Source organism: Poeciliopsis prolifica, unplaced genomic scaffold (assembly GCF_027474105.1).
Source record: "Poeciliopsis prolifica strain line A6 unplaced genomic scaffold, Auburn_PproV2 SCAFFOLD107, whole genome shotgun sequence".
Lineage (NCBI taxonomy): Eukaryota > Metazoa > Chordata > Actinopteri > Cyprinodontiformes > Poeciliidae > Poeciliopsis > Poeciliopsis prolifica.
The window spans coordinates 637501-661194 of NW_026562482.1; the positions used below are offsets into that span (position 1 = coordinate 637501).

A 23694-nucleotide genomic window follows, 5' to 3' on the forward strand; every position below is an offset into this window, starting at 1 on the left:
AGTCCACTCAGCGGATCGTTTCTGATCACTTCCTGTCAGACCTCAGATTATTCTGATCACTTCCTGTCAGACCTCAGATTATTCTGATCACTTCCTGTCAGACCTCAGATTATTCTGATCACTTCCTGTCAGACCTCAGATTATTCTGATCACTTCCTGTCAGACCCCAGATTATTCTGATCACTTCTTGTTAGACCCAGATTATTCTGATCACTTCCTGTCAGACCTCAGATTATTCTGATCACTTCCTGTCAGACCTCAGATTATTCTGATCACTTCCTGTCAGACCTCAGATTATTCTGATCACTTCTTGTTAGACCCCAGATTATTCTGATCACTTCTTGTCAGAGCTCAGATTCTTCTGATCACTTCCTGTCAGACCCCAGATTATTTTGATCACTTCCTGTGAGGCCTCAGATTATCCCGGATTATCAAACCAGTGCTTCAGCCTGGCATCAGATTTTATGTTCTAGAAACAAAATGATGTCTGGAAACACAAACATGACAAACTACCGGTCCGGACCGGAGAGCCGAACAGAACCGGACCGTTTGATAACCTGTAGTTTTATAAACTTCAGGTGAAAGCAGGTGTTCTGTTATTGTTTTGTCTGTCGTGTATTTTTGGCTCCGTGTTGAACCAGAACCAGAACCGGGTCAATTTAACCCGCTGCAGGAGAGCCTCTGAGCGGCTTTCGCTCTCAGCTTCCGCCTTTGGTTCATTTTATTTCCAGCTGATTGTCAGAATGAAGCAGATGGTTGATCGGTTCTGACCCAGATCACCAGAACAAACAAACTCTTCCTTCCTAAACTTAGCCGCTAGCTCCGTTAGCTTCCAGCGCTCCAGAAACTCGACATAACTCAAAACTCACCTTTAAGTCGTTCTCTGGTAAATATTTGCAGTGTTTCGCTATTTCTACGTATCTGTCGAGGTCTAAAGGAGCCATAATAAAAATGAAGTTTTACAATCTGAAAATAAAAACGGCTAAAGGCGATTAGCCTTCCTGCTAACTAGTTCCTCTTCTCCTTCCGCGGATTCTTCTTCTTCTGTTGCGGAGCGCAGCTAGTAGGACCACAGCATGACCGCCACCTAGTGGTTTAGAGAAGGTAATACCTGCACATCAGGTGTTCATACTACACTAGACTCAGGATCTGAAACAACAGAACCTCCAGATCCCACTGGGGACAAGGATGGAAGAAAATGAATGGACAGTTTCAGGAGAACAGCAGGATACCAACAGTGAGTCTTAGCCAAAGGACATCCACTTCTTTGCCTTCATGAGACTCTTCCAGTCTCAACCTGACCTCTGACCTCTGTGCTCAGAGACCACTTCCTGTTTGAAGCCTCATCATGATGTGGTTCTGTTGGTCAGCTGTTAGCAGGATGAGGAGGGGGACTGTTAAACTGTTAGAGCGACCTTATAACCATTTAATGAAGTCACAATAATCAAGTTTATAAAATCAGTATTGGACAGAAAAACACTCTAAAATCTGAAAAATGAAAGTCGTGTAAAATCAGAATAGAAATCATGGAAAAATTGGGATTGAAATGATAGCATGAATTTATTTGTAATCAGAAAAAATGTTATAAAGCAGAGTGTTTCAGGGCTAGTGGTTTCATGGTCGCCTTCCAGTCAGTGCTGCCCCCTGGTGGCTGCTCCAGATGTTGCAGCTCCTGAATCTCATGTCTGTCTGGTCTGGATGGGAATTAAACACACAATTAAACTAGGCCGCCTTCCTTCTCTCCTGCTCTTTTCTCCATCTGCATCACTCACCTGTAATTAGCTCTTCTGGTCCTGCCACCATCTTGTTTATAGAGAGGAGAGGCTTCCTCCTGAGTCTTGATGGAAACCAGGTTCACATCAGAACAAAATGCAGATTAAACCTGTTATTAACAGCAGAATAAATTCATGAATGAATTGAGTTCATGGGAGCTGATCGGAGCTCTGTTGGAGCTTCCTGGCGCCGTGGCTGGCTGTGGGGACTGAAGGGTTAACGGTGTGTGAGCAGGAGGAGCTGCTGCTGGAGCGTTGCCTGCCTCTCCGTTGCTCCTGCAGCTCCAGATTCGGCTCCGGCTCCTGAGGGACGGCATGATGCGGGTCGTCCTGTTCTGCTGCTGCCTTTCCTCTCTGCACCTCCTGCTCTGCGCCGCGCCGCTGACCCAGGGTGGCACCATCAGCCTGCAGGTGAGACCACACAACGCCGCCACTCTGAGGAGAACCTGAGGAGCAACAGGAGCAACATTCCTCCAGAACCAGCAGGCAATAAATCAGACCAGAACAAAGATACAGGGACAGAGTCAGAAACGAACAACAGGTGTGTAACGGGTCAGACAGAAAGTCAGGCTGAACGAGACGAGAGATGGAAACGGTCAGAGTTACCTCAGAGTCTGGAAACACAAAACAGCAACAGGTTGCTCTGAAAGAGGCAGAAATGTTTCAAATGATCTTAGAATCTCAGAGATCCTGAAGAAATAAAATCCTGCAGATCCAGTGATCCAGAAACCTGCTGGGGTATCACAGGGTAACTACCGGGTATGGCCTACAGATACCCTTCTACTTATAGGGCAAGTACTGGGGTACTGAGAGGGTACAGTTTGCCCACATGGTGCAGATACCTGGAGGGTATCTGTGTAACTTTTAATATCCCTGACGACCCCATATTTGGGGGTAATAGCTTTCCAAGACCTCCAGGGACCTGAACGGGGCTGAAATGCTGCTTATGAGGTAAACTGTGAGCTATTAAAATGCTAACCTTGGGGCACTAATGGGTAACTGGGCATTTATGAGTCGATTCTTCCAGATCTCATCCAGTTTATGACAGTCAGTTTTTCTCTTCATGTGTTATGAAGTCTGTGGTTACGGTTTTACAGAATGGATTATGAACAGAAAGGAGATGACATCATGAAACATTGCAAAGTATCACCAGTGGGATGATTAAGCAACAAATAGCAGATCATAACTATCACCCTCTGAGAGCTAAAGAATGTTAATGAGAGAAGCTGCAGCTCGTCTAATCTGTCTTCAACTCAGGCTAACGGCTGCAACATGTCAGCCTGCCAGCAGGTTCTGGATCGGTTCCGGATCGGTTCCGGATCGGTCCGCAACATTTCAAATGCGTTCAGTGATTTTAAACTGTTCAAAAGAAACGATTGGACTTGGTTCCCATGTAGCCAGAGAGCAGATGGCTAAACAATGGAGACCCAATGTGAGTAAACTGAATGTTTTACCATCAATACTGCACCACAGTGCCCTCTGGTGGCAACAAAGCAAACATTCAGAACCGGAAATGTGTCACAGCTTTCCATGGAGACGGAGACCGACCCGTTACTATGGAGACCGACCCGTTACTATGGAGACCGACCCGTTACTAGGGAGACCGACCCGTTACTATGGAGACCGACCCGTTACTATGGAGACCGACCCGTTACTATGGAGACCGACCCGTTACTATGGAGACCGACCCGTTACTATGGAGACCGACCCGTTACTATGGAGTGTTTTTGTTAAAAGTAACGAATATTTAACTTTATTTATTTCTTCACTCTTGCATTAATAGAAGAGCTGGGAACTGCAGCGGATGAGCATTAGCTTTAGCATTAGCTTTAGCATTAGCTTTAGCATTAGCCCACAGCACAGCAGCTCGCAGTAAAAAATATGAAGTATTTCTTCATTTCCTACGATCTTCAACGAAGATAAAATCAAATCAAATCAGAATGTTTTCCATAAAATCCCTTTGAACGCTGAAGTTATGAATCTCCCAGATATTCACCTACCAGCTTCTGAGGCTCCAGGATGGAAAACCAGAAAAGGTTTAAAATAAAACATCAGTTATAACCAGTTATAACTGAAATAAATCTCTTTATGAGGAATTTTATTTAGTGAAGTCACTCATTAAAACTTGTTTTATTTCAGTGACTCTGAACCAAATCTGAACATTTTAACTGAGTTTGACTCTCCGGGTCTCATCACTTTATTTGTTTCGGTCCTGCAGCTCCAACTCATGAAAAACGTTTTGAGCCCGTTCTGAGGCGGGTCTCCTCCGCTGGGCTCAGGGTGGATGCCAGGGTCAGACTGGAGGGTCGCCGGCGTCAGGCGGGGCAGGCGGGGCAGGCGGAGGCCCGTCATGGTGCAGCTGGTGGGGTAAACTCTGCTGGGTGCTGAGTCAGCACAGCAGAGGAAAACAGACACTTACTCAGAGACAAACATGCAGCCGGTTCTGCAGCGTGTCTTCAGTCCTGACCTGATCCGGTGCTGACGGGTCAAACCTCCATGACTCTCTGCAGGAACGTCTGGAGGTCAGGTCAGATTCACGGACGTTTAGCAGCCAGACGTTGGAAGTATTTACTGAATTATTGTCAAGAATTTAATCTCTATTTTCAGCTTCTAGTTTTTGTTTCATCCAGAAATTAGTGTTTTTATTTGAAGGCATCAGATTAGGAAAATTCCCCTGCTGCAGAGTTGAGCTGCGTCTCAATAAAACATCGTTTGGATTCTGGTGATTCTCTGGATCATCAGCTCAATAAATCCCTCCTGACAAAACAGCAGATGGCAGGATGAGAAATGATGACCAATGACCTCATTTCTCCTCATTTAGATGAAGATGAAGGGCTGAGTGGGACGGAGAGAATGAGAGGACGGATGGAGGTCACAGGGGTCAGCTGGGATGCTAACACTTAGCATCCTAGCTTACTGATTCACTGGGCACAAGGCATAATGTGGTAAAAGTAGCATAAATTAGCATGAGGTCAATTCAGCTAATATAAGATAAAATGTATAAATTATTATAAACTTAGGTTCACCTACAATAAGATATGCTAACACAAGGTTAGATACGCTAGGCTAATTTTAGCTAAAACAAGATAAGCTAAGATTATTTAATTTGATAAAGTAAGCTAAGCTAAGCTATGCTAAGGTACGGAGAGATAAAATGAGTCTGAGGAAAAATGTTTCTCCTCTTTAGCAGCTTATTGAGCTCAGAGGCTTCAGGACTTGAATCTGTTTCAGTCAATCCTGAGGAAAACTCTTGGTGCTGCTGATACCTGGGACTTTCTGTGGTTAAATATTTACTCAGTCCACATTCTTTCTGCTCTGCATCATTTACCTGCAGCTGGTTGCTGATGGAGTCACGTTTTGTGTAATCAGACCTTTAACAGTTTTAAAAACACGTCCTCAGTTGAGGCACCGGCCGTGTTTGGTGCTGATGAGCTCATGCTGCAGCTCAAACGGGGATTTCCACACATCTGCAGCGCTGCAGAGGCCGAGCCGCAGGTTTCCACTCATGCATGTTCCGACCTGCATGGCTCCACGAGTCGCTCAAAGCCTCGGCCGTGTAAACACCTGCTGGATTAAACTACAACGGCCCATTTGTTTACAGCTAGTTTCTGTCTAAGCTGCTGAGTTTGGCGAGGAGCCGCAGCGCCGCCGCCGCACCGCTGCAGCACCGCTGCCAGCGGCTTCGCTTTGGTCCAGAAACACCAACCAGAACTTTCCAGATAAAATCTGAACAGGTGAACGAGCAACACAGCTAGTCTGCTGGATTAACTCAAATTATTGATTTTTAAAGGCTGATTTGGTCCAACGTCCCTCAGCAATCTGACCTTTGACCCCATCAACCAGATTCTGGATCCATGCTGCGTTATATTTAGTCTACTTAGCAAAAAGTGGTTGATTTCCAGGTGAATGTTGGATTTATTCCTGTGTTGTGTTTGGATCTTCTTCCTCTTGGAAAAACAAAACCTGTGAAAGTTTCTGACCTTTAGGCGTCCACAGAGAAGCCTGAGTAAAACCAACATGGACGGACAGCATGAAATAATAACTAAATGTCTCTGAATGGACGAAGTGATGAGACAAAGACTGAATGTTTGACCTCCAGGATGAAAATATGTTTGGACTGGAAGAGTCAAAGTGAGACTTTCAACCCAACACTGATGTGTTATTACCATTATTATTAACTCTATTACTGCTGTTGGCAAAGCATTGATGCTGTTATTGATGAAATCTCAGAGTTCCTGCAGCGGGAAGGTCGGCCCACAGCACTACTAGACAGACAGACTGAAACTGAAGCCTCAATCAAACCGTTTAATAAATAATGTTGAGAAACTGAACCTTCTGTTGTTCCCACATCAACATCTGTTGTTCCCACATCAACATCTGCTGTTCCCACATCAACATCTGCTGTTCCCACATCAACATGTTCAGTGTTTCTGGGGCAGATCTGATGAGTGAACGAACATTTGGATCCAGTTTTTAACAATCTGTCCTGGTTTTGGAGTCTCTGCTCTAAATATTTAGGTTTTTATGAGCCATGAAAGTGACTTAATTTAAAAGCTTTGTGAATATTTCAGGTCAGAATCTCCAGATCGAGACATTATTACACTCTATGCTGACGACTCTGTGGAATTACCTCAACACATCCTACAACTGATTGTGTGAAAACCGTAAAAGCAATCAGAGTGAAGTGGAATCAGGTAAAGTCCAGTTTTCTGTGGGCATTTTGAACGTTGAACGGCGGTTCTGATGGAACGTGTGTGTGAGCTGCAGACCGGAGCCGGGATCCATCCTGCGGCGTCCTGCTGGTGACCTGCTCCAGCTGCAAGTCCCTTCATATTCCTTTACAGGCAGGAGCTTTTAAAGCTTTGCTGTGGTTGGAAAAGGTTTTGTTTTCATTCAAAAGGTGAATTACATTTATTTATCAAGAACAGAATGTAATTCCAGATTTTCCAGGGTGGAGATGAAACGGTGGCCGAGGTTTAAACTGGATTTCTGGTTAAATTAAACTGGTTTTCTTCACAGAACAAAGGGAACAGCTGTTTGGTTCTCAGCTGTTGGAACTTGCTCCGGTCCATAGATCATAACTTCACCACGACAGAAGGAATGAATGTGTAGATAATGAAGTCTGTACAAACATGTTTTATAGAAAGAATGGAGGGCGGGGCGATCCGATGATGACAAACACACAGAGGTACCGGGAACAAGGCCTTCAATTAAAAAATAGCTGCATTTCCCATGTTCCTTAAACACATCGTCTGATGGACTCAGATTTCACTCGAGCAACCAGCAAGAAATGTCACCATCAGAAACCAAACATGTGACCTACTGAGTTACTGAAGGCACCTGGCCTGGCCTGACTTTAACTAGACCTCCCAGTAGGAAGTCGCCTCCCAGGAAGGTTTTCTGAAATGAACCCTGGGAGACGCCGAGGTTAATCCTTCTATAAGGAGGACAATGAAGTTTCAGTGGTTGAAGGATCAAACTGATGGGAGCTACGCTAGTAGCTCTGGCCTGTTAGCTGGACTCTGCTCCAGGTAGCTTAGGGTTCAGTGCTGACCTGGTCATAATGTCAGGAGGAGTGCATGACCTTTATCTGGCTGAACTGTGGCTGCTGTCTCCAATCGCTCGCCCAGCTGACTCAGCAGTTCTCTAACCAGGGACAGCTGCTGACTTCAGCCTGCTCAGCAGAACCAGAACCAGGACCAGCTGATGTCAGTGACTGTTCAGGAGGATCACAATCACAGCAGCTCATTACCGCCTCAGACTTAGCATCCCATTATTACTGCGTTTGATGTGCTGCTCTCAGCCGCGCTGACGTCACGCTGCAGCTGCTTTTGGCCACATGTAATTATCATGCGGCGAACCGGAGCAGTTAGCGCTGTGCTAACTGATCAGAGCATCACAGGGAAACGAAGCCTGGCCACGTTGAGGCGCCATGATGGAACCGGCTTTTATTCCCCAGTTCTTCTTGCCGTCATAGCAAAAGGCTTCTACTTGTTCAAGTCGAGCTAACTTGTCTGCTAGCTTGTAGCTAGCTTAGAAACCAACCCAAACCTTTTCCCTCCTTTGTTGTTTTCATCAAATTGACGACTTTCCTGATGCCACCATCAGTGTTTCCTGTTCCACTGCAGTCCACATGCTAACCAGTTTTCTGTGTACATGCTAGGCTACATGATGTTGGATACTGATGCAGAATTTGATTGTTCTTACCTACTTATGGATTGGTGACGCTTAATCTTCTTACCTTGTTAAAAATGTTTTCTGTAAATCTGTGACTAACCCGATGGTCAGCCACTGGTCAGCCACCGGTCAGCCACTGGTCAGCCACTGGTCAGCCACTGGTCAGCCACTGGTCAGCCACCGGTCAGCCACCGGTCAGCCTGGTCAGCCACCGGTCAGCCACCGGTCAGCCACCGGTCAGCCACCGGTCAGCCACTGGTCAGCCACTGGTCAGCCACCGGTCAGCCACCGTCCATCGCCGTCTTTCCTCATCCACTGTTTACCAGACAGTCAGCAGCCCACCTTCAGTACTCTCCATTTTTACGCTGAAATCAACTGAATAAAATCGACATCAGGCTGTTTGGGAGTTTCTTCGGTTCGTCTTGGCAGAGCGGGACGTCACATGATATTTCAATAATTGGCTGTGCGCATGACTTATAATACGCGAATGTTAGCAGGTAGCACAACCTTAATAAAGTCTTGAATAGATCAGAAACTGTCCTCTGTGTGCAGGGATCGCCTCACAGCAGCAGCCATGTTGTCCTAAAGCGGAGGGGTCCACACAAACAGGACACTCTGACCCAAGTGGACCAGTCAAAGTCCGTTTTGCCGTCCAGAAATGAGACAGGGTTCTGGAGCCGTCCTCGCTGTGGCGTCCCCGACTACCCCAGAGTAACTCCACTCAACGGGTCAAAGGTCCTGAAGAGCAGCAGAAAGGAGCGCAACAAAAGATTTGCTCTGTTTGGAGGACGCTGGGACAAAACCCACCTCACCTACCGGTAAGAAACACACCCCTCAGCCGACGCCTCCAGACTCTGAAGGTCATCTGAAGGGCTGTGACCGTGTGGGACACCAAGCCGTCCGTCCTTTTCTGCTCCGGTATTTGTTTGGTTATCATCCTTGAAAACATGTCTGTCGTGCAGGATTGTTCGTTTTCCCTGGCAGATGAGTGAAGACAAAGTTCGGCGCATCCTGGAGGAGGCCTTTGGGGTCTGGGGTGCGGTCACTCCTCTGACGTTCAGAGAGGTCATCAACGAGAGAGCGGACATCATCATTGACTTCAACAGGTAAAAACCCCAGAGCAGACGTTCTGGGGCAATTATTAGTGACTGCAGATTAATAAAACCATGAAGTGAATCAGACCTAAACAATATTTAAAGTCATTTCCGGCTTTGTGGTTTGAGGGAATATAAAGAATGTTGAGAGTTATAAAACCAATCCTCCAACTGGATGTTTAGAGTCTGACGCGTCGCTTGGCGTCTTCGTCTTTGCTGCAGCAGAACTTCATTTCTCTGCCAGACCATCTTTGCACCGACCTGCAGAGTTCAGAGAGGTTGCAGACAGCTCGCTGCCAGTTGATGCAACTTCCCAGATTTAGTCACTGAACCTTTGAAGGTTTACTGGCTCTGAGGCGATTCTGGCGTTTGGGTTTGAGTCCCGGTCGGCGAACAGAAGCCGTTATGATCCATGATCCTGAGTTTAGCGATTGGGTAAAATCAGAACCACAACCAAAAATCCCTTTTCTGAACTCATCTGAGGCTGACCTTACAGGCCGAGTGGCAGGAAGGGATTTTTGTAGTTTGTTGCTGCATGGCATTTCTACAGCCAATGGTTTTCTGAGTCACTACAGAAACAGAAATGGCTTGAACTGATTGGTCTGAAGATGAGATCAGTTGTTGTTTCGTAGGTACTGGCATGGTGATGACCTCCCGTTCGACGGTCCTGGAGGAATCCTGGCCCACGCTTTTTTCCCTCGCACGCTGAAAGAGGGAGAGGTCCACTTTGACTACGACGAACATTGGACGGTCGGCAACGGCGTCGGTGAGATGTCTGGGACTGTTCATGTTTGTGTGAGAAGCCGCTCTGATCCCTGGACTGTCTTCGTCTTTGTGAAGGTACCGACCTCCTGCAGGTGGCGGCCCATGAGTTCGGCCATGTTCTGGGCCTGCAGCACTCTCTGGAGCCCGACGCGGTCATGTGTCCCTTCTACAGCGACTCCTACCCTCTGAAGCTCAGCGAGGACGATAAGAGGGGCATCCAGTATCTATACGGACCGCCGCAGTACACAACGCCTGACATGACAGAGACCAACGAGATCCAACCTGAACTGGTGAGAACCTGATCCTGTTTGGACCTTCAGAACTGCAGTCCTGATCCAGTCATCCAGACTTTAACTCCAAAAAACAGGATGAAAAGATCATAGAAAACCTTCAAAGAAGAACTTTTGATCAAAACAGGAAACTGTTCTGGACTGGATCAAGACTTTCTGACCCTCCTGCTCTGCTGAACGTCTTTAGGCCAAAGAGTAACTGGTGTCTGTTTTCCGCAGCCGGACGCCTGCAGGACAAGCTTTGATGCCGTGTCCATGATCAGGGGAGAGCTCTTCTTCTTCAGGTCTCGATATGTTTGGCGAATCCGTGACAGGCGTCTGCAAGGCGGCTACCCGGCCTTGTCCTCGCGCCACTGGAGCGGCATTCCTGACTACATCGACGCAGCATATGAAGACAAGTCTGGGAACATCTGGTTCTTCCAAGGTACAGAAGAAAAGCCAACGCTTCTGGTCACATCTGCACGAAGCTACTAGCAGAGTCTTCTCTCCTTCTGCACAAAGTTTCATCCAGAAGAAGTTCTTGAGGTCAATTAACTGCTGGTCCAGTTGGATCCAGACCTGAAGGCTTTGTGTTTCTGCTGCAGGCGACACCTACTGGGTGTTTGACGCTGGGCGCAGGATTTCTGGCCCAGACTCCCTGCAGCGGCTCGGCCTTCCTGTCACCGACATCCAGGCGGCTCTGCGGTGGGAGGACGGCGGCTCGGAGAAGGTCTACCTCTTCAAGTCTTCGTTTTACTGGTCCTTCAACGTCCAGGAGAACCGCGTCAGTGACCTCCATCCGCGCAGCGCGCACGAGTGGGCGGGACTTCCTGGACACGTCGACGCCGCCTTTCTGGACAGCTACGGTGAGACTCTGGGCCCGGTTCTGGTGAGACTTTGGTTCTAAGGGTTTCATCCATCGGACCTCCTTCTCCCTCAGGTTACGCCAACTTCCTGAGCGGGCTGTACTACTGGAAGTTGGACCCGGTGGCACTAAAGGTGCTGGACGGATACCCGCGCAGAATCGGGACGGATTTCTTCGGCTGCTCCGAATCTGCATAAATACGTAAACTAATTCGTAAACAGAATAATCTGCTGAGTCACCGTTGTTTCGTCAGAATGTAAACTCCTCACCTCTGGTCCCTCCCAGCTGCAGCCGGGCCCGGTTCTGATCCGGTCCAGTTGGACCTTCAGGAGGCACATCCACTGAGTGTTGATCAAACGGTCGCTAAGTTTGATTGTTAAAGGTGCTATTTCAGGTCAGAGCCGCTAGAGCTACAGACCTAGAGCAGTTCTCACTTATTGTTGCTTCAGTCCTAAAGAAGAGTCAGTTTTATTTTTCTATGTCTTCGTTTTTCTATTTAAAGTGTCTGATCAGTGCAGGACGCTGATGACTCTTCCCACCAGTAAAACATACTGGTGCTAAACCAGTTCTGGTGACTTTATGTGCTGTGGGAAAGTTTGAAATCATTAGCAGGTTCTGGATACATAGATCTCTAGATCTCTAGATCTATAGATCTCTAGATATATTTTGTCTGTTTCACTTTCTGAAACAGACAAAATAATCCATTTAAAGCTGAAAATCTCAAACAATCTCATCAAATGAATCATTTCACACATCAAGATCAATCAGTTCTGATCAGAACCCGATCAGAATCTGATCGGGTTCTGATCGGGTTCTTTGGTGTTTCTACATGTTCTCTTTATATTTGTGACTTTTTGTGTTTTTTAAATAAAGATGAAAAAGTTTCTCCTTTCTTGCGTCTCAGTGATGATGATGCAGTGACCCGAAATCTGCAGGTTCGGTTCTGGTGTCGGCCCGCTCCAGGTCGGTCAGAACCTGTAGGTCCCATCAGTAGATGATGGTTCCGATGTGTTTGGTACCAGATGGTGAAACAGAGATTAACTCAAACGCTTCGATTCAAAGCTTCATCACCGCGGATCCGTCCAGGAGCTCAGGGTTCTGATTGGTTCTGATCGGTCGGACCGGGTTCTGATTGGTTCTGATTGATTCGGGCCGGGTTCTGATCGGATTCTGATTGGTTCTGATTGATTCGGGCCGGGTTCTGATTGGTTCTGATTGATTCGGGCCGGGTTCTGATTGGTTCTGATGGGCCCGGTGCCTCAGCTGCAGGAAGCCGTCCGGATCCGACCCGGTCTGTAGGTCGGCACCATGAGATCCGGTCCATCTGCGACCGAATCAGAACCTCTTCAGATCCAAACGGGGAGATATTTCTGATGTTATGATTTAATAAAACCAATAAAAAAAAAAACATGAATTATTGCATAAAATCAGATTCTGACTGTGAATTTAAGAAAATCATAATAAACATAACAAGGTTTTATTATCGATTCCATGGAGCTGTTAGAAAATATACAGTAGAAAATGAGTTTATTTATTTATTCCATTTTGTGTTGTTGATATTGATTAAAAATTGATTTTCTATTTTCTATCAGTTTATCTTGATTTCAGCGGTTGGAATATTTTGGTGCAAACAGTTAAAATGACAGAAATGAATAATAATCCTGAGCAGAAGATATAAAGCAGCTGCAGCTGCAACACATTGAAATGTTTTACTGTCGTTATCTCTGCTGTGAATCTGCAGCCCTTTAAACCTCTGGAGCCGCTTTCTTCTTCCAACAATCTGCTCTGGAATTATGATAAAACACAGAAACATTAGCAGATTGTTCTGTTCGCTGGTTTTGTTGCCAAAGAATAAAAATAAAAAAACAATTTATGAGATCCAGTTAGTTTCCTACACATGTGGCCAGAAGCTGATGATCCATGAAAAACAGCCCGTTATTCTGCTGCAGCTCAGAGCGACGCCTGCTGGCCGGTAAAGAGAACTGCAGCTGCTCCAGGTCTGAGGCAAAGACATGAGGAACATGGAGGAGTACGGAGGCCCGACAGGGACAAAACTGATTGAATATAGCAAGGAATCCAGCCGTCATCCATCCATCTGGAGTCGGGTGGATGATGGATCATTTCATTGTACTTTATTGATTAATGCCTCTCTCTGCCTTTAGGATCAATAACATATTTTATCTTGTGAATTAAACTGATCAGTCCTGAACTTCAGCAGATCTGTTGATCGATTCAGATCAACAGATCAGTTTAAGATGCTGCAGAACAATCAGAATATCCTGGATCAGCAGCTAAATCATTTCTGTCTTTCTTCCTCCTGGCCGCCAGGCGGCGGCACGCAGCGCGAGGCCGCGTCACTGTGTGATGACACGTCACCACGTCATGAAAACAGGGCGCGTGTGCGGTGGCGGCAGGTTTAAAGAGTCTAAGTTTGGAGCGCAGAAAGACATTTGTGGTGAAATCCGGGATTTAACGGCGGATTATCGGGATGAGCGGGAACAGCGGGATGTCTGAGGACAGGTAGGTTTGGTTTCACCTTCCTGACGTTTTATTGTGGAGGAACCGCGAGCCGCTCAGATGAATAATCTGTGGGATGAAGTGAGGCGGTAATCTGAGCTCATTGTTCCTCCCAGTCCGCCTGATCCAGTTAAACCAGTAAATTAAACCAGTAAATTAAACCAGTAAGAACCGGCGGGGCGGACTGGAGGCCTCCTGCCGACATGGCGCGCTTTCCTCCGGGTTTCCTGCGGGTTTCCTCCGGGTTTCCTCCGGGTTTGCTCCGGTACCAACATGGCGGCGCCTCGGCGGTCTGGACCATCCCGGTGTGTTCTGACTGTGACCTCTGACCTGTGCCTGCAGCCTTCCCCTGCAGGAGCTCTGCTGCCAGACGCGGTTCGGCATCAAGCGGAAGAGCCTCGGTTCCGAGTCCACTCCGACCGACCTGGTGCTGCTGCGCTCCCCGCGGCCCAAGCAGCCCTGGCCGGCCTGCCTGGGCAAGGAGAACCGGGAGGACCGGGAGGACCGGTTCGTCCTGGCCCGGAGGTCCCGGAGGAGGCTGCGGTCCGGCTCAGGTGGGATCCGGCCCGGTTGTGGTTCGGGAAGGTGGGTCCAGTTGTAACTCCAGCTGTTTCCCTGCAGGTGTTTCCTGGGATCACCTGCCGGACGAGCTGCTGCTGCGGATCTGCGGCGGCCTCCCGCTGCGGGACCTGCTGCGGGTTTCTGCGGTCTGCCGCCGGTGGCGCCGCCTGGCGTGAGTCCCGAACCGGTTCTGATGGGTCACAACATCGTCACTGCTCAGTTTCCACTCATTGTTATGATCAGTTCAGTTTGTGCTGGTTGGATCAATCAGTTAACTAGTAAAATCTGCTGAGCAGAGAATCTCCAATCAATCACTTTTCCAGTTGATCAGTAATCAATCATTAGAGAGATTGATCAGTAATCAATCAGTAGAGAGATTGATCAGTAATCAATCAGTAGAGAGATTGATCAGTAATCAATCAGTAGAGAGATTGATCAGTAATCAATCAGCAGAGAGATTGATCAGTAATCAATCAGCAGAGAGATTGATCAGTAATCAATCAGCAGAGATTGATCAGTAATCAATCAGCAGAGAGATTGATCAGTAATCAATCAGCAGAGAGATTGATCAGTAATCAATCAGCAGAGAGATTGATCAGTAATCAATCAGCAGAGATTGATCAGTAATCAATCATTAGAGAGATTGATCAGTAATCAATCAGCAGAGAGATTGATCAGTAATCAATCAGCAGAGAGATTGATCAGTAATCAATCAGTAGAGAGATTGATCAGTAATCAATCAGTAGAGAGATTGATCAGTAATCAATCAGCAGAGAGATTGATCAGTAATCAATCAGCAGAGAGATTGATCAGTAATCAATCAGCAGAGATTGATCAGTAATCAATCAGCAGAGAGATTGATCAGTAATCAATCAGTAGAGAGATTGATCAGTAATCAATCAGCAGAGAGATTGATCAGTAATCAATCAGCAGAGAGATTGATCAGTAATCAATCAGTAGAGAGATTGATCAGTAATCAATCAGCAGAGCTGCTCTGCACTGTGTTGTTTCTTCAGGCAATAAAATTCATTTTCATTTAAATTGATGTTATTTTCATATTTTAATGCGTTTCTGTTGTTTATTATTTTAATGGTTTGATGAAAAAGTGATATTTTTTTTCATCCAATTAATCGTCAGAATAATCGATTATTGGAATCCAGTTGAAGCTGAGTGTGTGAAAATGTGGGCTTTTAATTTGAAAGGCTCTTCAGTCCCAGTCTTCCCAGTAACAGAACGGCTCCATATGCACCCGGCCGGGTTCTGGTTCTGGTTCTGCAGGCTGGACGAGTCCCTGTGGGTCAGTGTGGACCTGGAGGGCCTGACCCAAACGGGCCCGGCTCTGCGCTTGGTCCTGAGGACCGGGGTCCAGAGGCTGCGCTGCCCGCGAGCGTTTGTTGAGGAACCGGACCTCTCAGAACCCGGGTGAGTCCAGAACTTCCTCCTGGTTCTGCTCTGGCAGAAGGCGGTCCAGTAAGGCCCAGTTCATGGTTCTGCTCTGGGTTCTTAATGAACCCAAAGATAAATAATCAGATCTGAAAAGTGTGGCGTGCCTTTAAAGCCTGCCTCAGCTGGGTTCAGCTCTGGACTTTGACTAGGCCATTCTGCATGTTCAGCATTATGGGTTGGATGTAAAAGCAGGCCGCACCTTTCAGAGCTGTTCCAGTGGATGCTGAACGTTTCTGTGGCTGCAGTTGTGCTTCTGGTGACTCCTGGTTCTGGTTCTGCAGGCGGCTCCAGCTGGTGGATCTGGACCTGTCCGGTTCCGTGTTTTCTCCCTCGGCGCTGCGCAGCGTCGTCTGCCGCTGCAGCCGGCTGCGCCGCCTCAGCCTGGAGGCGCTGCCGCTGTCCGACGACGTCCTCAGGTAACCGGGCCGGAGCCGGGTCGTGGGCCGGGCCGGGTAGGTAGAACTGGTTCTGACGGTTCTGTCCGGTCCGCTCTGCAGCTGCCTGGCCCAGAACCCGGACCTGCTGCACCTCAACCTGAGCGGCTGCTCCGGTTTCTCCGCCGCCGCTCTGGCCGCCATGCTGGACTCCTGCCGCAGGTCAGAACCGGCTCCGTTCGGGCCGACCCGGACAGGTCCCGGTTCTGATCCGCTCTGTGTTCCGCTTCAGGTTGGAGCAGCTCAACATTTCCTGGTGCGTCTTCAGCAGGAACCACGTCCAGAACCTGGTGGAGAACCTGAGCCCCTCCGTCACACACCTCAACCTGAGCGGCTACCGGGACAGCCTGGTGCTGGACGGTGAGGAGCCGGAACCGGGTCAGAACCGGGTCAGAACACTGGGCCGGAACCGGCTCAGAACTTCAGCTCTGGCCTGGCTTTAACTAGAGCTGGTCTGACGGTTTACCTGCTTTGTGATTCAGTTCTTCACCAGATCATCTCAGTCTGATGAACAGTTCTATTTTGGGTGAACAGTTCTATTTTGGGTGAACAGTTCTATTTTGAGTGAACAGTTCTTCTGTCCCACTGAATCAGTTCCCCTGTTTGTTCCAGATGTGAAGGTTCTGGTGGACCGATGTCCGGACCTGCAGACGTTGGATCTCAGGTGAGAGCGGTGGGCGTGGCTTCCTGCTGCTGCTCTGTGTGGCTGGTTCTGGTTCTGGTTCTGACGGACTCTCTGGTTGCAGCGACAGCACGCTGCTGACGGCCGACAGCTTCCTGGTTCTGAAGCGGCTGAAGAAGCTGCTCCACCTGTCGCTGAGCCGCTGCTACCACATCCACCTGGCGGCGCTGTGGTGAGTCGCTGCGGCCTAGTCAAAGTGCAGCCCTTCTTCCTGCCTCTGACTTGGTGGGGATGGATTTAAAGACAGGCCACACTTTTCAGATCTAACTGGAATAATCAGTAAAAGCTTCTGTTCTGACCCGGTTGGTGAGTTTGGACCGGAACCAGAAGCGGCTTCCAAAGGTTCTGGACGTCGTAGAATAGTTTAATGCTCAGCCGGTGTTCTGGTTCTGACCCGGTTCTGGTTCTGTCCGCAGTGACCTCGGGAAGGAGATCCCGTCTCTGCGGTTCCTGGACGTGTTCGGTCTGGTCCAGGACGGCCAGCTGGCGGCGCTGCAGGACGACTCGCCGCGTCTCGCCATCAACGCCCGGCCGTTCTCCGCCGTGGCCCGGCCCACTCCGGCCGGCGCCGCCCAGCCCGACCGCACCATGTGGGGCCGCGGCTGCAGACTGAAGGTCCGGTTCTGACCGGACCTGAGGGTTTCTGGTTGTGTTCGGTGTTCCTGGTACCGGGTCAGATGGTGGACCCGGCCGCTGTTGGACTCTGCCGGTTCTGATGATGTGAAAGTTCTGGGCTCTCTGCTGTAATAATGACTCAACGCTGGAATCACTGAACAGTTTTAATGGAAGAGGAAGTTCTGGTTCCGACGGGTCCAAAAGCGATCCGTTCGGTTCCGACCCAGTTTTATATTTGAAAATGTTGACTGATTTTATCTGAATCGTGTTTGTATTAAACCCTGGAAGCTGTTTGGGCCTGAGTGTGACGTCATTTCCTGGTCTGAGTGTGACGTCATTTCCAGGTGGGGAACCGGAGGAGGTCCAAAATTTATCAAATAATCTGGATTATTTAGACAGAAGGAAAAATGAGTCTGTTGTATAATTTATGATTTCAAACTAAATATTTAACTTCAAACATTTGGTTCACTAATATTCAGAATATTATCAGTAAAATGATTTACTTCAAACTGAATATTGAAGTAAATCATTTTATCTGGATTTGGAACTGAAACATGAAGTTTCATAAATACACGTCAGGTTTCCAACATTTAGCCTCCAAACTATTGAAGCTAAATGTAAATATTAATATGAAGTTAAATTATTTGTTCAATATTAATATTCTGCCAGCTCAACATTAATCTTGTATCTGAATATTTACCTAAACATTAAACTGCTTTAATTTGGAGCTTCATTATGAAAATATGACCATATAAAATGAACCTCTATCTCATAAGCACCCGGGTGGTCCAGAATCCAGGTCCGGGTGGTCCAGAATCCAGGTCCGGGGTGCCGGTGGTCCGGGTCTGGGTTTCCGGGTCCGGGGTGCCGGTGGTCCAGGTTTCTGGGTGGTCCGGGTTTCCACCAGAATCAGAGGAATAAAGCGCCACACCCCGGGTTGGATCGGCCATATTGGTTTATTAGAAAAGTCACTTCCAGTGAGGCGGACATGTCGAACCGGACCGGTTCCGTTCAGGTCACATCAGAAAGCCAGTTACTCTAGAAAAGCTGATGCGACTGAACGTCTTGGCGTTCTGGACCGGCAGATTCGTTCCAATCTGAGATTTACTTCAGGGTCAAATCGGATCAGTAACAAATGAGTTCAGAACCAGACTCCAGATTTATTTTTTTTTTATTTAAAACAGACAAAAAAGGATTTCATGTGTTTGTGGGAGAAGCGGGTCGAGCCGGAACCGACCGAACTGGCTTTCTGAGCGGAAACATGTATAGACTGAGGAACGAGCTGGTGCTGCTTCATGGAGAGCCTCCACCACCCCATACAATATACATTTATATATATAGAAAAGTGGCTAAAGATGCTAGGATGAGACGTTCTCACGGCACCATGGCTTATTAGCAGAAACACAACAGAACCGCCATCTGGACCAACTAACGGACGCGTCTTTAATCTACAGGAAATGACGTGCAGAATGCTACAAAGTTATCCTTGTTTTCATCTGGTGCGTCTGGAGACCGATGCCGGGCCGGGCCTGGAGCCGGGCCTGGAGCCGGGGGCCTGGGGCCGGGCCTGGAGCCGGGCCGGGGGCCGGGCCTGGGGCCGGGCCTGGAGCCGGGCCTGGGGCCGGGCCGGGGGCCGGGCCTGGGGCCGGGCCGGGGGCCGGGCCTGGGGCCGGGCCTGGAGCTGGGCCTGGAGCCGGGCCGGGGGCCGGGCCGGGCCGGGGGCCGGGCCTGGGGCCGGGCCTGGAGCCGGGCCGGGGCCGGGCCGGCGCCGACGGGTCGACGACACACAGGAGGAAAATATTAGAAACAGAAAAAATATTTTACAAATCCCCCTCCCCCCTTCCTCCCCCAGACGGGTCACAGCGGGAGGACGGCGCCGAGACGCTTCAGTCGTCCTCACCGTCGTCCTGAAGGGACAGAAGGACAGAGACACGAGGTTAGGGTCCAGCAGAACCGGGTCAGAGCAGAACCGGGTCAGAGCAGAACCGGGTCAGAGCAGAACCGGGTCCAGCAGAACCGGGTCCAGCAGAACCGGGTCAGAGCAGAACCGGGTCCAGCAGAACCGGGTCCAGCAGAACCGGGTCAGAGCAGAACCGGACCATAGTGGCCGGTCGCTTCACAAGACCAGGCTTCGGTTCTTCAGTTCTGGTTCTGACCCGGTTCTGGAAACAGCTTTAAACCAGACTCCAGTTTAAAGCTGGTTGCCATACCAACCACAGATCGGTCTCCATAGCAACGGCGTGGTGCTTGCTGTGGAGGGCCGTAACCATGACGACCAGCTCTCACCTCTCCGTCTTCCCCTTCTCCATCTTCGTCTTCGCCTTCCTCTTCCTCGCCCTCGTCGATGTCCTCCAGACCTTCCTCGTCCTCCTCTTCATCGTCCTCACCCTCCTCATCCTCCATGTCAGGGACCTGGAAGAGGCAGACGGTCAGCAGTATGACTGCTTACCCAGCTTACAGCGCCCCCTGCACCTACCAGGTAGTACTGCAGCGGGTTGGGCCAGATGTCGTCCTTGATGACCTCTCCCAGCTCGTCGGCGCCGGCGTCTGAGTGGTCGGTGAACCAGGTGAAGAAGCTCTCCGGCTCCTCGTGCTGACGCTTCTTCCCAGCTTTGTTCGGCGTCTGGCCGCTCCGTTTGGTCAGGTCCTGCACAACCCAGAGGTCAAAGGTCAATGCTACATGTTAGTGATGATTGTCACCCCAAGCACAACAGACCTGCCCTTCAAAAAGCCCCAATAGCCCCAGATTGAGCCAATCCTGATGGATTAGCCATCAGAATAGCCTCTTTCTAAGACGGGGAGGGGGGAGGCTGTACAGATAACCAGTATAACCAGTATAACCAGTATAACCTGTGTAACCGGTATAACCAGTGTAACCTGTATAACCAGTATAACCAGTATAACCAGTGTAACCAGTGTAACCAGTATAACTAGTATAACCAGTATAACCAGTATAACCTGTGTAACCAGTATAACCAGTATAACCAGTATAACCAGTGTAACCAGTGTAACCAGTATAACCAGTATAACCTGTGTAACCTGTATAACCAGTATAACCAGTATAACCAGTGTAACCAGTGTAACCAGTATAACTAGTATAACCTGTGTAACCAGTATAACCAGTGTAACCTGTGTAACCAGTGTAACCAGTATAACCAGTATAACCAGTATAACCTGTGTAACCAGTATAACCAGTATAACCAGTATAACCAGTGTAACCAGTGTAACCAGTATAACCAGTATAACCAGTGTAACCTGTGTAACCTGTGTAACCAGTATAACCAGTGTAACCTGTATAACCTGTATAACCAGTGTAACCAGTATAACCAGTGTAACCTGTATAACCAGTATAACCAGTATAACCTGTGTAACCAGTATAACCAGTGTAACCAGTGTAACCAGTATAACCAGTATAACCAGTATAACCTGTGTAACCAGTATAACCAGTATAACCAGTATAACCTGTGTAACCAGTATAACCAGTATAACCTGTGTAACCAGTATAACCAGTATAACCAGTATAACCTGTGTAACCAGTATAACCAGTATAACCAGTATAACCAGTGTAACCAGTATAACCAGTGTAACCAGTGTAACCAGTATAACCAGTGTAACCTGTGTAACCAGTGTAACCAGTATAACCTGTGTAACCTGTATAACCAGTATAACCAGTATAACCAGTGTAACCAGTATAACCAGTGTAACCAGTATAACCTGTGTAACCAGTATAACCAGTGTAACCTGTGTAACCTGTGTAACCAGTATAACCTGTGTAACCGGTATAACCAGTGTAACCTGTATAACCAGTATAACCAGTATAACCAGTGTAACCAGTATAACCAGTGTAACCAGTATAACCTGTGTAACCAGTATAACCTGTGTAACCAGTGTAACCTGTATAACCAGTATAACCAGTGTAACCAGTATAACCAGTATAACCAGTATAACCTGTGTAACCTGTATAACCAGTATAACCAGTATAACCAGTGTAACCAGTATAACCAGTATAACCTGTGTAACCTGTGTAACCTGTATAACCAGTATAACCAGTATAACCAGTGTAACCTGTGTAACCAGTATAACCAGTATAACCAGTATAACCAGTGTAACCAGTGTAACCAGTGTAACCTGTGTAACCAGTATAACCAGTGTAACCAGTGTAACCAGTGTAACCTGTATAACCAGTATAACCAGTATAACCAGTGTAACCAGTGTAACCAGTATGACCAGTATGACCAGTATGACCAGTGTCGGGTTCAAAAGAAAACCCGGAACAGGATTTGTTAACTTTTCCCTCAAGAAAAATTTAAACACTAAGAATTTTCAAGGTGAATTTTTGAAACTTTGATGAAACAAAACAAATGAACTAAAAAAATGGATTTCTTAGTTACATAATGGTTAAGCTAACTGACCTTCCTGCTCAAAACATAGAGTTGAAACTACATGTTTACATAAAACTCATAAAGACATTTATTTCTATTTCTTTGGCCGGAGCAAACGCACCTTTCCAGTTTTCCATTTGATCTCGGTGGATTTGGAAACCGGATCTCCGCCCTCGTTCACGTTAAACTCTTTGGACAGAATTTGTTCTCAAAGTACGGATTCTCGTCGAAGGACTGCAGGGACACAGGGAGAACAGGTGGATCAGAAATCATCATCAGCTCCAGAACAAACCAACAGAACCAACCTGAGACTCACAAAATCTATTCTGTATCCAGACTTGATGTCCTCGAACTCTGTGACCTCCACCTTGGACAGATAATGAAGAGCTTCTTCATCTTCCTCCCCCAGAAGAGCCGAAACTACAAGCAGCAGACAGACGGGAGTTTTTATCTGTTGCTACAGGAGGAACCGGAACCGGAACCAGAACCGGAACCAGAACCAGAAGTTTACCTTGTGGATGGTTGACGAACGTTGTGACCCAGAAGTTTGGGATTTTGGCGATGAGCTCTGATCTCTTCTGAAAGAACGGCTGGCGTAATTTGTTGTACTTCTGCTCTACTTTTAAAATTTCTTCACTGGCCTGTTCGTTTAATCTGGAAAACAATCAGCGTGTCAGAAGAGTCAACGGTTTCCAGCGCGACGCGGCGGTTCCAACTCACCTGTCGATTTCGTTCTGTACTTCATCAATGTGTTCGATCGCCTCCTGCTGCTCTTTCTCTGAACACAAAGCATCAAGATGCAGGACATGAAATCCCAGTAAAATACGAGAAATTAATTGCAGATCCAAATGTTTAAAACAAAACATTTTGGAAATGTAATAAACATCCTCAGCCTGTTATACTGTCAAAGATCTACTGGGTGGATTTTCTAAATATTAAATGTAAACAAGACTTTCTACATGAATCAAACTTTTCATTTCAGAGTATTTGAACTTTACTGCAGTTTCACATGAACTTATTGATCCAGGATTAGGAAATGATTGGGCAGCAGCTGCTGAGCTCAGATCGCCGCATCCTGAACACAAATAAAACCAAATAAAACTCAAGTGTCTGCAGTTTTATTTGGAATTACTGGAAATAGATTTTTCAACGCACAAACACACATTTATATAAAATAAACGTCCAGATTCTCTGCTTGTTCAATAACTGTCCAGTATTTCTTGTTATTGCCTGTTGCTCTTTGTTCTTATATGTCCACATGTCCATGTCCCTCTGGAGGACAGGCATCAGGACAGACTCCCAGGGCCTGCAGACATTCCCTCCTCCTGGGGGTTTTCCACGCTGCAGATCGTGGGTTCCCCCCGCAGACGGCCCTCCACCCCCTCCTTCCTGTTGCCGTTTAAGGCGGCCTGGTTTGAATGAAAGACGGGCTGCCGTGTGAAGCCGCGTCCTCAGCCAGCGGCTCCTTCTGCCGCCTCACTGTTAATAAAAGCTCCCACTGACACAAACTCGCTGCATCAGCCCGACCTGCTCATTTAAACGGCTTTCAGGAGCCAAACTGAGAGCAACTGCTGGCCTGCTTTATTGTAAACTGACGGCTACAGGCTAGCAGAAGCTAGTAGAAGCTAACGGAGGCTAACCAGGCTAGTTAGCTGCAGCTGCATCACTAAATCTCTCAACATGTTGAGCGAACTGAGGCTGTTTCTGGAAACCAGGCGCTTTCAGTGCCAGGATGTGGTTAAGCCGAGCCCAGCAGCGGGTCCCGAGGCCGTGAGGACGGCATAACGACGGTAAACAGCTGAAAATGGCGCTGAGAGGAGAACCGTTATTACCGGAGGTCTCGTCCCCTGCGTCGTGGTTTGAATTCTCCTTCCTGCTCACTTTAGCCGCTGAGGCCGACATGCTGCCGCTTCTCCGACGCTCTGTAGACCTGAAGTTCCTCCCGGCGGGTTAAATCTCTGCTCCGACGACAAAACTTACTTCACCTCACAAACAACAGTCCGCCAGCAGCGCCACGATGGGAACAAACCGACCCGCCTCCGTCAATACATTTATGACTCTCTGCTGCCCCCGGCGGCCCGGAGGGATGTGGACGCCACGGGAACTGCATGACAT

The 23694-nt window shown here is 48.0% G+C and overlaps 4 protein-coding genes and 1 long non-coding RNA gene across 5 annotated transcripts in view; 2 read left to right on the top strand and 3 right to left on the bottom strand.

The window, feature by feature from the left end:
- Positions 1 to 1024, bottom strand: part of LOC129354312 (serine/threonine-protein phosphatase 6 catalytic subunit-like) — a 3715-nt gene extending 2691 nt beyond the window's left edge. Inside the window, exon 1 of the mRNA XM_055023813.1 lies at positions 870 to 1024. Within this exon, the coding sequence (XP_054879788.1) occupies positions 870 to 944 (75 nt within the window). The 5' untranslated portion in view covers positions 945 to 1024. The remainder of the gene's footprint in view (positions 1 to 869) is intronic.
- A 574-nt stretch (positions 1025 to 1598) lies between these two features.
- Positions 1599 to 8109, bottom strand: LOC129354317 (uncharacterized). Its single transcript, XR_008605141.1, has 3 exons — positions 7980 to 8109; positions 1773 to 2218; positions 1599 to 1694 (listed from the first exon to the last, which is right to left on the bottom strand). It is a non-coding gene; the product is annotated as an uncharacterized LOC129354317 (long non-coding RNA).
- Positions 2075 to 11674, top strand: LOC129354316 (stromelysin-3-like). The gene is made up of 8 exons (XM_055023820.1): positions 2075 to 2183; positions 8502 to 8767; positions 8912 to 9055; positions 9676 to 9809; positions 9884 to 10098; positions 10318 to 10522; positions 10683 to 10943; positions 11018 to 11674. Exons 1-8 carry the CDS (start codon positions 2088 to 2090, stop codon positions 11137 to 11139), a joined length of 1443 nt encoding a protein of 480 aa, XP_054879795.1. The 5' UTR covers positions 2075 to 2087; the 3' UTR covers positions 11140 to 11674.
- Positions 11675 to 12545: 871 nt separating this feature from the next.
- LOC129354289 (S-phase kinase-associated protein 2-like) lies at positions 12546 to 17488 on the top strand. The gene is made up of 10 exons (XM_055023791.1): positions 12546 to 13462; positions 13802 to 14013; positions 14081 to 14192; positions 15299 to 15442; positions 15748 to 15882; positions 15964 to 16062; positions 16133 to 16260; positions 16513 to 16564; positions 16647 to 16754; positions 16999 to 17488. The coding sequence occupies exons 1-10, from the start codon at positions 13431 to 13433 to the stop codon at positions 17207 to 17209; spliced, it is 1233 nt and encodes a 410-aa protein (XP_054879766.1). The 5' UTR covers positions 12546 to 13430; the 3' UTR covers positions 17210 to 17488.
- Positions 17489 to 18932: 1444 nt separating this feature from the next.
- On the bottom strand, positions 18933 to 23529 carry LOC129354258 (protein SET-like). The gene is given in 9 exon segments (XM_055023766.1): positions 18933 to 19104; positions 19484 to 19609; positions 19674 to 19844; positions 21701 to 21780; positions 21783 to 21813; positions 21896 to 21999; positions 22091 to 22233; positions 22300 to 22357; positions 23412 to 23529. Coding segments are annotated over 9 exon segments (804 nt in total). The 5' UTR covers positions 23482 to 23529; the 3' UTR covers positions 18933 to 19083.
- Between the last annotated feature and the right edge of the window lie 165 nt (positions 23530 to 23694).